At 34.2% G+C, this 14,161-nt stretch overlaps 1 protein-coding gene across 1 annotated transcript in view; it reads right to left on the reverse strand.

Moving 5' to 3' along the window:
* LOC111142922 (HFM1, ATP dependent DNA helicase homolog) overlaps positions 1-14,161 on the reverse strand; it is a 135,035-nt gene that overhangs the window by 87,640 nt on the left and 33,234 nt on the right. The window contains exons 11-18 of the mRNA XM_022496294.1: positions 9,381-9,581; positions 9,209-9,297; positions 5,821-5,864; positions 5,612-5,713; positions 4,863-5,008; positions 3,819-3,913; positions 3,071-3,204; positions 2,183-2,230 (exon numbers count right to left, since the gene is read on the reverse strand). Of these exons, the coding sequence (XP_022352002.1) occupies positions 2,183-2,230; positions 3,071-3,204; positions 3,819-3,913; positions 4,863-5,008; positions 5,612-5,713; positions 5,821-5,864; positions 9,209-9,297; positions 9,381-9,581 (859 nt within the window). The remainder of the gene's footprint in view (positions 1-2,182; positions 2,231-3,070; positions 3,205-3,818; positions 3,914-4,862; positions 5,009-5,611; positions 5,714-5,820; positions 5,865-9,208; positions 9,298-9,380; positions 9,582-14,161) is intronic.

Here is a 14,161-nt window from a genome sequence, read left to right on the forward strand (position 1 = left end):
GAAAATAAGAATTTTTTTTTTAAAGATTTTATTTATTTATGTGACAGAGATCACAAGTAGGCAGAGAAGCAGGCAGAGAGAGAGAGGAAGAAGCAGGCTCCCTGCTGAGCAGAGAGCCCGATGTGGGGCTCGATCCCAGGACCCTGGGATCATGACCTGAGCCGAAGGCAGAGGCTTTAACCCACTGAGCCACCCAGGTGCCCCGAAAATAAGAATTTTTAAAGATTTTAACTTTTCATGTATTTTTGATATAAAGCTATGTAATATCTGATTTAGTAAGGATATGTTCATCCTAATTTTCAACATAAGCATATCACCTTTCCAACAAAAGGAAAATAGCAACAATATCGTGGAAATTGTTTTACCATCCTCTCTGAAGAGGTAGATTTAATTAAGGTAGTCCAGAAAGGCCTCTCTGAGGAGCTAATATTTGATCAAAGATCTGAGTGAAATGAAGGTGGAGACCACAAGTAAAAAATATGAGAAGTGAGGGGCGCCTGGGTGGCTCAGTGGGTTAAGCCGTTGTCTTCGGCTCAGGTCATGATCTCAGAGTCCTGGGATCGAGCCCCGCATCGGGCTCTCTGCTCAGCAGGGAGCCTGCTTCCTCCTCTCTATCTGCCTGCCTCTCTGCCTGCTCGTGATCTCTCTGTCAAATAAATAAATAAAATCTTTAAAAAAAAAAAAAATATGAGAAGTGTTCCAGGAATAAGGAACAGAGTGGAAGGACCGGATGTGGAAACAAGCTTGGTGTATTTAAGGAACAGCAAGAGATCCAATTTATAAACAGCTGAGTAAAAGAGGGAGAAAGTAACAAGAAATGAAGCCAAGGCAGGATGATACTAAAGAGGATTTGTGGGCTCTGGTGAAAGTTTGCATTTTATTCTAAGAGTGAGGAGGGAACTACTGGAGGATCACAAGCAAGAAAGTATAACCAAATTTAGGAATGCTAAGGATCCTTCCTAAGAGATTTAAGGCAGACCTCCAGAGATACCAAAATATTAAATTCAGTTATATAATAAACTTGGCTATTCTTTATAGGCAAAATCTAGCTATCCCATAATGACTAAAGATAAGGCAAATATGAACTATGGTTCTGCTAATTTAACAAAAGTTAAATCATTCCAATTATCAGAATGTAGCAAGACTATATTGGACTATCTTGGACTATCTGATTTCTTGTGTGTATTTGATTATTATGATCAAAATATATGTTTTAAAAACTCCATTACAAAATTGGTCAGTAAATAAAGAATAATACAACTATTTTATATATCTGTTTCTCAATAGCAGCATTATGAATATATGCTATTGCTCATCACCTTGTTTCAACAATATATTTGTTCTTTAGTCAAGATAATTTTACTGCTTCATCCTTAACTCTACATCTTAATATGCCATATGTGTATATCCAAGTAGAGAATAAATTAAAATTGGCTAAATATTTTCAGGTCTACAGTTTACACTACGAGTGCTCCTCCGTATATGCATGTCTACTCCTTTATCTTTTTTTTTCCCCTTCAAGTTATCTTTGTACCACCCAGTGTGAGGCTCTGGGGCTCAAACTTACAGCCCCAAGATCAAGAGTTGCATTCTCTACCAATTGAGACAGTGAGGTATCCCAAAATTGGCTAAATATTTTTGGTGGATCTAAATTTTTTCTTTCACTGAAAGAGAATCTCAATACAAAGAAGAGCTAATACTTTCTAACCCTAATAAATGCTCAACAATTTTTTGATATTTGAAATGGCAGGTAATGAACTATTAATTAACTGAAAAATTAAGCTTGTATTTGATGGGAATACATCATTAGCGCAGGTAAGGATAAGAAGCCCATAATCAAGGTAGGTTTATATATTCAATTAAAATTAAACTAGAAAACGAAGAGTTGTATATCCATAGGCAATATTTTCAAAGATGAGGGTTATTTTTAAATAAAAACAAAGTTAACATTATATAAAGGAAGATATTCTGATAGAATCAATAAATTCATTAATTCAGAAAAAAGTACCTGTGCTAAACTTTATTTGCATGTGAAAAAGAAATACTTCATATATTTTTTTCTGGAAACAAGTTTACTTTTTTAAAAAAATAATTTACTAAAGAGTATTCTTACTTTCACACTAACTGATTTTTTTCATTAAAATTTATAAAATATAATTTTTTATAAGGAAATGCATCTAACCTTGTAATTTTGCTTCAATTCCATCTTTGTTCAATCCAGATGCAAAACCTATAAAAGTTATGAAAATTCACAAAAAGTTAAAATAGAAAAGACTTAACTCATATTTATAGGCCCAGTTTATACCCAACTTAATTAGAAAAGAGTAGTCTAACTTAATCTTAAATAGGGGGAAAAATAGCTTAATGAGTTAAAACAAGGCTTACCTATCAATAGAAAATAACCACTGTTGTAAACAATTGGTTATCTCTTGCTTTTTTATTGTGTAACTATGACCATGCATACTGTATTTTTTTCCCTTGGAGAGCTTAAAGTTTTGAACCTGTGTGCATTCGAATAATACTGAAATAAATCAGGTTTTAATTTGATATTCAGCAATTCCAAGTATTTTTACTTTATAACATGTACCATATGAAAGAACCTTCTAGAAGCAATATAACCAGATGTGTGTTAGCTTTAGAAGCAGGATGCACATTCCAGCAGCAACAGCAGTACTATATACTGCTATATATACTATATAGTATAGTACATATATATACTATATAGCAGTACTATATACTATATATCTGAACACTAGTTCAGAAAAAATTCAAGAATCTTTTTACTTTAAAAAAATAATTTTAGGCATTTTTATTATTTTTATTCGAGTTAATTTTTTTCTAAAAGGTCTATATTTAATGGTGCCAATTTCAAACCTTATTAAAAGACTAGAAGTAAAACAGATAAAGGTTTCTCACATTTTTCTACTCTTGTTGCTAATATATTTCTGAATGTTATTACTTTTTATTTCTGTTACCTATTACTGTTTATAATCTATTCTGTGACTTAAAAGTATAAAAATAGACTCCTTTTTTGAAAAATTTACTACTTTTTCAAATCAAAGTAACAAACCATAATGAGATGGATTTTTCAAGGCTCTGATATAAAGCAAAGTTGATCGTATCCATTCCAAAGCAATATTCACATCTGTGATGGTATGTAACACTATCTCTGCATTTAAATGTTCAATAAGATGTCTGTGTAAACTAATAGGAAAAAAAAACCTTTGTATTAGTAATATTTATTTTAATGCCATAACTTTACCTTTTAAAACTGCAATAATATTTTGAATAATTCAATAATTAAACATAATTAAAGAATATACTCATTGTTATATTAATAATTCATGAAAAATAACTTAATTTTCAAAAATATAAGAGAAAATCATAAAAAAAATCAGTTCAACTGTTAAAAAATTATAGACTTTTCTCTATCTCATGGCTCCAGAAGACATTATTACTTAACAAGAGTAGAGACTGAATATTCTCTCAGAGTATTATAATCATATACTTTACTAAAGTTTCCAGATTGCTATCTATTATTAAACAAATTTTAAAGATGTAAAAAGATGTTTTAGTCTTATTACTAATTTGGCCTTTTATAACAAGGATACATACTACCACATGCTAGGAAACTAGTGAATAAAAATATTACGCTGTCCTTTTTAACTCTTAGCTTCTTAAAAGGACACAAACTTTCTGCTTAGATTATTAAAAAGTTATAAGACAATGGTCTTAGACAATCTAATCAAATTTGCTTTTAATATGTGAATAGGAAAAATGTTAGCAGTGTTAACATTTTAGAATATTTTTTGTATTACCTGCTTTCTATAGTGTCACTACAAGCTAACATCTGAATATATTTCTCTTTTGTACTTAACCGAGTCATAATAACTGCAGTAGCTGTAGTGTCAAACTGGAAAAAATAAATAAATAAATAAACACACACACATACAGAGAAATGTAGTAAAAAAGAGTACATGTTGGTACCAGTCCTCTTTAAGAATTCATAAATTTCATTTTATATTAAGCAGTGCCTATCTTAAACAACACGTCAAAAACGCCTTAAAAATGTTTCTGAATTTGAATGTTCACTGAAAATTTAATTTAAAACCTTTCAAGAGTATAGATGTAAAAATATTACTTTAGTTTCAATGTAACATAATTTTGGTAACAGTAAAATCAAAACAAACTTAGGCAACTGGATAAAAGTTCTAAGATTTGGTGTAGTTTACATATAATCTAATTGATCTTATAAAAACTATGATTTACATAATATAATATTTTGACATTCTTTGAAAAGATAATCTTCCTAAATATTCCCCTACTAACTATAAGAATGACTTCTTTATTTAAATATTTGCTAGAGTAGGACATGTTTCTTAAAGTATATAGGCTAGTTTTTAATTGTCACAATACCTGGGGACCGCTATTGGCATTTTGCCTTAAGACCTGGGGATGCTACACATTCTGCAATGTATGACAGTCCTAAACAATGAAAAACTGTCCCATCTAAAATGTGAATAGCATCCTCATTCAGAACAAAAAACAAAAACCAAAAAAACCTCAAAACAAAACAAAACAAAACAAAACAAAACAAAAAACCCACCTTTGATGGTATATACACATTCATCAACCCAACCAATAGCCTAGGGAAACTCAGAGGGCACAGAGGCAGCATCTCTCCTTCAGTGAGATTCATTTTATTTCTATGTCTCCATTAAAGCAGATTTTCTATTGCACTTAATTTTAAACCTAATCTGAATGTGAAATGATGATCTGTTTAACAAAAAGTACACAAAAAACAGTTTTTGCTTTTTACCTTATTTTAAAACAAGTTACAAAAATAAAATATTGTCACTTACTTGAGGTCGACCAGCTCTACCAATCATCTGCAGAATATCTGTTTCACTGTACTCTTCAAACATTCCTCCAGCATAATGCATCGTAGATTTTATAACTACTAGGTGAGCAGGCAAATTTACTCCCATAGCTAAAGTACTGGTAGTAACTGTATCAGATTAAGAAATAACAGTTTCAAGCCATGTAACTCTATTGCTTCCGTAGAGATCTTCTTATAAAATATATATTCTTATAAATATAATAAAAACTCTCATATAGGGAATTTAGGAAAAACAAAGAGGAATATCACTATGTAAAATAATAACATATCTTAAAATCAAAAAATTATTGGGGTGCCTGGGTGGCACAGTGGGGTAAGCCTCTGCCTTCGGCTCAGGTCATGGTCTCAGGGTCCTGGGATTGAGCCCTGCGTCAGGCTCTCTACTCAGCAGGGAGCCTGCTTCCCCCTCTTTCTTTGCCTGCCTCTCTGCCTACTTGTGATCCTTCTCTGTCAAATAAATAAATAAATAATCTTTAAAAAACAAAAACAGAAACAAAAAACTATTAAATTCTTACTCTTCAGGTAGCACTATTCAGTAGCATGATAACCAAAACTGCCAGAGTTTACTGCAACATGTGTAAGTATGGGTAATTACATAATTTTAGATTCGTAGAAGAAAAGCAGAAATGAGTCCGAATACTCGAGCTTTTTTTTTCTCTTAACAGTTTTCCAAAATACCTTATAATAGGCACAAGAATATGTTTTACTTACAAAGAACTGGTAGATCTCCAACAGTGAAAGCTCCTTCAACTACTTTTCTATCTGACAGCTCCATACCAGCATGATGATAAGCAACACCATGTATTAAGATATCTGTAATAGAAATGTATCATCTGTTATATGCTGTTAACATTTCATCCATAATTGACTCCTTTTATGTATGGCTGAAAATCCTATTCAGAAATAATCTCTAAACTTACCTCTCAGTTTCAAATCTCTTATGGAATATGCACACTTCTGTAACCTATTTTAAAAATACCATAAAATTATTAACATAAAAACATAGTTTATTAATCATTTTAACATAAAAACATAGTTTATTAATCATTTTGATTAATCATTTTGAAGCTACAGATATTAGAATATTTTCACAATACCATTGTTCAAAAATCACCTTTAAGAAGTAGAGAATACCTACCTTTCATATTCAGAAGTCCCTAAATTTATAACTCAGCAAAACAAGAAACAAGTTAAAAATGGGCAAATGACCTAAATAAACATTTTTCCAGTAAATTTATACAAATGGCCAACAATACATGAAAAGATGCTCCACATCACTAATCATCAGGGATAAATGAAATCAAAATTATCTCACAGCTGTTAGAATGGCTAGTATGAAAATGACAGGAAATAACAAATGCTGGTGAGGATGTAGAGAAAAGAGAGCCCTTGTGCACTGTTGGTGGGAATAGTAAACTAATATGGACCACTATGGAAAACAATATGAAGATTCCTCAAAAAAATTAAAAACAGAACTGTCACATTATCCAGCAATTCCACTTCTGGATTATATCCAAAAGAAACAAAATCAGTATCTCAAAGAGATACCTGTACTCCTAGATGGGTTGCAAAATTATTCAGAATAGCCAACATATATAAACATATATGTTTATATATAAACAGAGACAGATGAATAGATAAAGAACATCTGATACACACACCCACACATACACACACACAAACACACACAATGGAATATTATTCAGTCTTTAAAAAAAAAAGGAAATTCTGCCTTTTTCAACATGGATGAAGTTAGCAGCCATGTTGCTAAGTGAAATTAGCCAAAATGGTAATAATATGGTAATAATAATATGGTAATATGATAGTCAATTCTCATGTTATCCCACCCTTGATTAAGAAACTGAAACTGAAAAAAGTAATGTGCCCGATGGTACATGGCTAGTAAAGTGGAAGCACTGAAATCCAAATCATGGTCCCTAACTTCACACTGTTTCTGTCCTTTTTCTTTTTTAAGACTGATTTCTTTATTTGAGAGAGAGAACAGTGGGGAATGGGCAGGAGAGAGGGAGAATCCTAAATCCTAAGACTCAGAGCCTGACAAGGGGCTCCATCCCACGACCCTGAGATCATGACCTGAGCCAAAATCAAGAGTCAGTTGCTCAACAGCCTGCACCACCCAGGGTGTTACTAACACCAACATTTGTTTCTAATACCCATTTCATTCCTGGAAAATCAGAAATAAAAAAGGGGGGTGGAGGCGGGAAGGGAGAGACAAGAGTGAAGAATGAAATGAAAGATGAGAAATTTTCCTTGAGTAACTAGGTAAAGAGTGGGAAGTAAGAAAAGGAGAAATATGATATATGCTTCTGTATAAGAAAATGATTATCTAAAACAAAATTAGCTAAGTTGGGTGCAGCAGACAACAGGGGAAAAGGGAGAGGATGGAATGGAAATTAATTTCAAGGTTGCATTCAGGTTACCTATTTCAGTTTCTTACTCTTATAGATAGGTTCAGGTTCAAAATGCTAATTATTAAGTATTCATCTTAGGAAGCTGTATAATTAATTCTATATGAATGATGCTACTATTACACAAAGAATTCTATGCATTTTTATTAAAATTTCCTTCAGAGTTAGTTTTTGAGCAAGAAAGTAAGGCTCATTGCTTGACAACCACATCTGCTTCTGACTAAAAGTCACATGGCCCAACAAGATCAACTAGCTTATTCACCCAAGTAGAAGGTCCCAAATTACTCATTGCTACTTACTGTCTCCTCACTCTATAACTATACTTTTTTTAAAATTCCCGTTTACGTTTATACTATTACTAGTTTTATAATGACCTGGTCAATTGGTTTTTGAAACCCCATCTTTGCTAAAAACATTTAGAAAATTAATAATCAAGAATGTTAAAAAACCAAGTCCAGCTGGTAAGGAAACTATTAATTGCAATTTAATTATAGAAAAGGATTTTGCCAGCAAAATGACCTAATGGATGCATACATTTTCCCAATATACTTGATCACTGCCTTAAGTAGCCAGGAAGTTTTCTGGATTAAAACCAAAGGCTCAGACCAGGTGATTAAAATAGAAACTTTAAAAAAAGGCTTAGGAAACATTCTCATTACAAGAATACTACCAATTAACTTCCTGAAGTTAACTGAGACATTCCAAAATACAGAAATATTTTGTTATTTGAATGCATTATATAACAGACGAAGTATTTAATAAAAAGCTAAAGAAACCAGAGTACAAAATAGCTGAACATGTTAGATTTAGAAACCTTAGTAACAGAATCTGGGGCTTGATGGGCAAAAAGAAGTCTCGTAGGAGTTGCTAGAACATGAGTGGTCAAAGGAGAATTGAGTCTCTTTTCCTGGTCTACACCAACTCAAAATAGCATCCCATTCATTTTCATTCAATATATCCAGAATAGAATCATGGTTCTCTCAAACCAACTCCTCTTCCAGTGTTTCCCCGTCTTAGTTATACAGCACTCCCTGGTTGTTCATGCCATGCTTATCACTGACATCTCCCTTACCTTCCTCCACATAGGAAATCAATTACCAAGTCCTATTTATTTTTACTTCTAATTATATCTCAAATATATCATTTTATCTCCATCAACACTGTCACCTCCTTAGTTCAAATCACTATTAGTTTCTAATAGTTTGAAATGCTCATACATATGCAATTGGAGATGTCAGTTAGGCACGGACTATAGACTAGAGTTCAGAATGGAGCTATAAATTTAGGAACTGACAGACATATATAAATACGAGCATACATATATTCTTTGAACCCATGTGATAGACACAAATACCCAGGAGTCTGGAATTAGAAAGAATGAATCTTGGATAGAACCTCCAGAATGCCAACCTTTCAGAGCTGCATAGAAGAGGATTGAGAATGAGCAGCCAGCAAAGTAGGAAGTAACTTGGTAGAGGATGATCAGGGAAGCACAGAGTCCAGAATTTTGAAGTAAGGTGGGAGGGATCAAATGTATTAGAGGCTCCTGAGAGATCAATAGCAAGATTAGCTTTAGTGAAAGATTACAACAGATACCAAATTCAAAGTGGATTTAAAAAAAAAATGAAGATAGCAATATGAATAATCTTTCAAGAAACTGGCTAAGAAATAAAGAAGATAGGATCAGAGTGTCACTAAGATTCACTCTCTCACTTAATCTTCCAAATTACTCTTATCCTTAATTTATACCTAAGGAAACTGAGGCTTAGAGAGGCTGATTAACTTGAAAAGGTGAAAGAACAAACCCAGTTTTCTCATCTCATCTAGATAATCCCTAAAAGTCTTCCCATCTCCAATAACAAAAAAAGAGAAAATGTACCTCTGTTTCTGTTCCACAGCCATGATAAATTTAGCATCTTTCACAAGAACAGAAGCAGCCTGTTGTACACCTTTCCTTGTTGCACAAAACTGAAAATAAATGAATAATTCTTGGATTGATCATATTAAAAACTGAACATTACACTCAAAAATAAGCAACTAACAATCCATACCACAAGTGTGGGTTTCTGATCAGAGTATGTTTGTATAACACTGGCAATTTTGTAGTTGAGGGTTAAATCAAACTTAAATTCAGTTTGGTTACTTCTGCAGGGGAATCCAAGAACCACTTTCCGAAGTTTCACCGGCCTATGTCTCTCATCCATTTTCAGGCATACCGCAGGTCTTTCACCATCTGAAAGCCATTCTGCAATCTTTAAATGACAGAAACATATATTAAAAGTTCTTTCTAGTCAAGTTTTATGGCTAAACAACGCAATAAAAGACCACTTTTAAAGACAAGGTATGAAAATAATTAAGCTGTCTTTTTCAGTATTACATATTCCAGTGATACTATTCTATTTATATATTGGTAAATATTATCAGTAACAGTATTTTAAGATTATTCCCACCTTTCAATATGCTAAACTCCCAATTAATTATTATTTTATTTACCTTCCCAAGAGTCCAAAATAAAATTGATTTTGGCAGAGAAACTGAATTTCTCACTATCATTATTAACCTTCCTATTTTTCAGAACTATGCCTAGATATATATGACAGCTCTTTTGAGTTGTGCTAAATAATAGCCAAGGAGGAGCAAAGTAATGGTTGGCTTAGATTAGCAAGGGCTGACAATTTTTAAACAAAGAGCAAATAAATGTTTAAGAGATAATAGTGCTGAAAGTACATTTCAGACTCAATGCCTGAGTCATTTGTTAATTTCTGAAGCTGTGGTGAGCAATTCTTATCTTCATATAACCTGGTTAGTAATTGGGCTTTATGCCTGCTCTGAAACTGACCACTGCTTTGACAGGAAGATGGATTAATGAGTTTTAGTTGCAGGGGAAAGAAATATTAAAACATTTGAAGGTTAAAGCGTATGCAAATAAGGTCACACAAGAATTTAATTTAAAAGGAGCAGAAGGCCAAGGATGAAGACCCTAATTAAGGAGAAAATTGACACAGAGGATTTGTACAAAGAGACAGGGAAGTAGCATACACAGATGTGGTGATTATCACAAAGGGCAAAAGAATTTCAAGAATTATAGAGTACTGATATTTAACGACTGCTTACAAATCAATAAGAAAAGTTTATTATCCCAATGTGAAAAAAAGGGTAAAGAACAGGGGAGAGACAAGATGGCAGAGAAGTAGCAGCCTGAAATGACATCAGAACCCAGGAGTTCAGTTAGATAGGTATCAAACCACACCTACAAACTCAACAGGAGATAGAAGAGAAGAAGAGCAGCAATTCTAGGAACAGAAAATTGACCACTTTCTGAAAGGTAGGACGAGTGGAGAAGTGAATCTAAAGTGATGGAAGATAGACTGCGGGGGGGAGGGGCTGGCTCCGGGCAAGTGGTGGAGCAAGGAGCACAAAATCAGAACTTTAGAAGTCTTGTTCCACTGAGGGACATAGCTCCAGAGGCCAAGCGGGTGTGGAGTGCTTGTGGGGACAGCGTGATCTCAGGTCCCACGGGGGTCACAGAAAGGTCAGGGGTATCTGAGTGTGGCAGAGCTCCCAGGTATCAGAGCAGGGAAGCCGACTACAGAGACAGAGCCAAAGAATGAGCCTTCAAATCAGGTTTACCTTAAACTGTGATCCAAAGCACTGTCAGACCGCTGCTCTTCAAACAGGAACCCCACAGGGGGCAGATCCAGGGAGGCTCAACTTCCTGCTCTGGGAGGAGCAGCCCGGCAGGAATCTGCTGGGTTTGGAGACTCCAAATAGGGTCATGTGCCAGAGACAGAAATGCTCAGTCATAGGCCAGGTGAGCTTGGGAGTGCGGCTGGTGACCAGGGAGACAGGAGTGATTGACTGCTTATCTCTGAGGGCCACTGAGGAGTGGGGTTCCAGGCTCTCGCCTCCTCCAGGCAGAGATTGGGAGGCCGCCATTTTCATTCCCATCCTCCAAAGCTCCACAGAAAGCATTCAGGGAAAAAAAGCTCCAAGAGTGAACCTAAGCAGATTACTTAGCCTGGTCCCTGGCAAGGTCAGTACAATTTTGCCTCAGGCAAAGACATTTAAGAATCACTACAACAGGCCCCTCACAAAGAAGATCAGCAAAACATCCAGCCAAGACCAAGCTCACCTATCGAGAGAAGAGCAGAACTCCAGAGCTAGGGGAAAGCAACACATAGAATTCATGGCTTTTTCACCACGATCCATTAGTCTTGCAAAGTTAAATGTTTTTTAATTGTATTTTTTCTTATTCTGTTTTTTAAATTTTTCCTCTTTCCTCTTTCAATGTTTTCTAACTAGTTTATCTTAACAATATCTTTCTTAAAAAATCATTTTAAACATTCATTGTTATAGTCATATTTTATGCCTTCATTGTATTTAACCTTATTTTTTGTATACATATAGGTGTTTTTTTTCCTAAAAAATTTTGGGATACAATTTCTTCTAATAGATCAAAATATACCCTAATCTAGCACATGACTTTGTTCTAGTCTCCAGCCTGAGCACAATCCCTCCTCTTTTTTTTTTTTCCAACCAACTTATCAATTCCTTTTTTAGAATTCTTTTTTAAATTTTCATCTTTATAGTCATATTTCATCCCCTAATCATATTTACCCTTATTTTTGTATATATATGTTTTTCTTTCTTTAAAATTTTGGAAGGTAGTTTCTTCTAAGAGACCAAAATACACCCAACATCAAGTGCGTGGCTCTGTTCTAATATATATTTATATATATATATATATATATATATATATATATATATGTATAATTTTTTATTTTTTAATTTTTATTTCTAATATATATATATGTATAATTTTTTATTTTTTAATTTTTATTTCTTTTTTCCCCCTTTCTTCTCCCCCTGGTTTTGGGTCTTTTCTGATTTGGTTAGCATACTTTTTTCTGAGGTCTTTGCCACCTTTTAGTATGTATTCTCTCATTCATACATTCTTATCTGGATAAAATGACAAGGCGGAAAACTCACCACAAAAAAAAGAACAAGAGGCAGTACCGATGGCTAAGGACCTAATCACTACAGACATTGGAATATGTCAGAACTACAGTTCAGAACGACGATTCTCAAGGTGCTAGCTGGGCTTGAAAAAGGCATGGAAGATATTAGAGAAACGCTGTCTGGAGAAATAAAAGTCCTTTCTAGAGAAATAAAAGAACTAAAATCTAACCAAGTTGAAATCAAAAAAGCTATTAATGAGGTGCAATCAAAAATGGAGGCTCTTACTGCTAGGATAAATTAGGCAAAAGAGAGAATTAGTGATATAGAAGATCAAATGATAGAGAATAAAGAAGCTGAGCAAAAGAGAGACAAACAACTACTGGACCACGAGGGGAGAATTCGAGAGATAAGTGATACCATAAGACGAAACAATTATTAGAATAATTGGGATTCCAGAAGAAGAAGTAAGAGAGAGGGGGCAGAAGGTATATTGGAGCGAATTATAGTAGAGAATTTCCCTAATATGGCCAAGGGAACAAGCATCAAAACCCAGGAGGCACAGAGAATCCCTCCCCTAAAATCAATAAAAATAGGTCCACACACCATCATCAAATAGTAAAACTTACAAGTCTTAGTGACAAAGAGAAAATCCTGAAAGCAGCTCGGACAAGAAGTCTGTAACATACAATGGTAGAAATATTAGACTGACAGCAGACTTATCCAGAGAGACCTGGCAGGCCAGAAAGAACTGGCATGATATATTCAGAGCACTAAATGAGAAAAATATGCAGCCAAGAATACTATATCCAGCTAGGCTATCATTGAAAATAGAGAGATAAAAAGCTTCCAGGACAAACAAAAATTAAAAGAATTTGCAAACACCAAACTAGCCCTACAGAAAATATTGAAAGGGGTCCTCTAAGCAAAGAGAGAGCCTAAAAATAGTAGACCAGAAAAGAAGAGAGACAATATACAGTAACAGTCACCTTACAGGCAATACAATGGCATTAATTCATATCTTTCAAGAGTTACCCTGAATGTTAATGGGCTAAATGCCCCAATCAAAAGACATAGGGTATCAGAAGGAATAAAAAAAAAACAGAACCCATCAATGTGCTACCTACAAGAAACTCATTTTAGACCCAAAGACACCTCCAGATTTAAGGTGAGGGGGTAGAAAACAATTTATCATGCCAATGGACATCAAAAGAAAGCTGGGGTGGCAATCCTTATAACAGATAAATTAGATTTTAAGCCAAAGACTATAATAAGAAATGAAGAAGGACACTATATCATAAAGTGTCTTCCCAACAAGAAGATCTAACAATTTTAAATATCTATGCCCCTAACATAGGAGCAGCCAACTATATAAACCAATTAATAACAAAATCAAAGAAACACATCAACAATAATACAATAATAGTAGGGAACTTTAACACCCCCTCACTGAAATGGACAGATAATCCAAGCAAAAGATCAACAAGGAAGTAAAGGCCTTAAAGGACACACTGGACAAGATGGACATATGATATATTCAGAACATTCCATCCCAAAGCAACAGAATACACATTCTTCACTAGAGAAGATGGAACATTCTCCATAATAGATCACATCCTGGATCATAAATCAGGTCTCAGCCAGTACCAAAAGACTGGCATCATTCCCTGCATATTTTCAGACCACAATGCTCTGAAGCTAGAACTCAATCACAAGAGAAAGTTGGAAAGAACTCAAATACATGGAGGCTAAAAAGCATCCTACTAAAGAATGAATGGGTCAACCAGTTAATTAAAGAATTCAAAAAATTCATGGAAACAAATGAAAATGAAGACACAACTGTTCAAAATCTGCAGGACACAGCAAAGGCGGTCCT

The sequence above is a fragment of the Enhydra lutris genome, unplaced genomic scaffold (genome assembly GCF_002288905.1).
Source record: "Enhydra lutris kenyoni isolate GAN:26980312 unplaced genomic scaffold, ASM228890v2 scaffoldscaffold9, whole genome shotgun sequence".
Classification (NCBI taxonomy): Eukaryota; Metazoa; Chordata; class Mammalia; order Carnivora; family Mustelidae; genus Enhydra; species Enhydra lutris.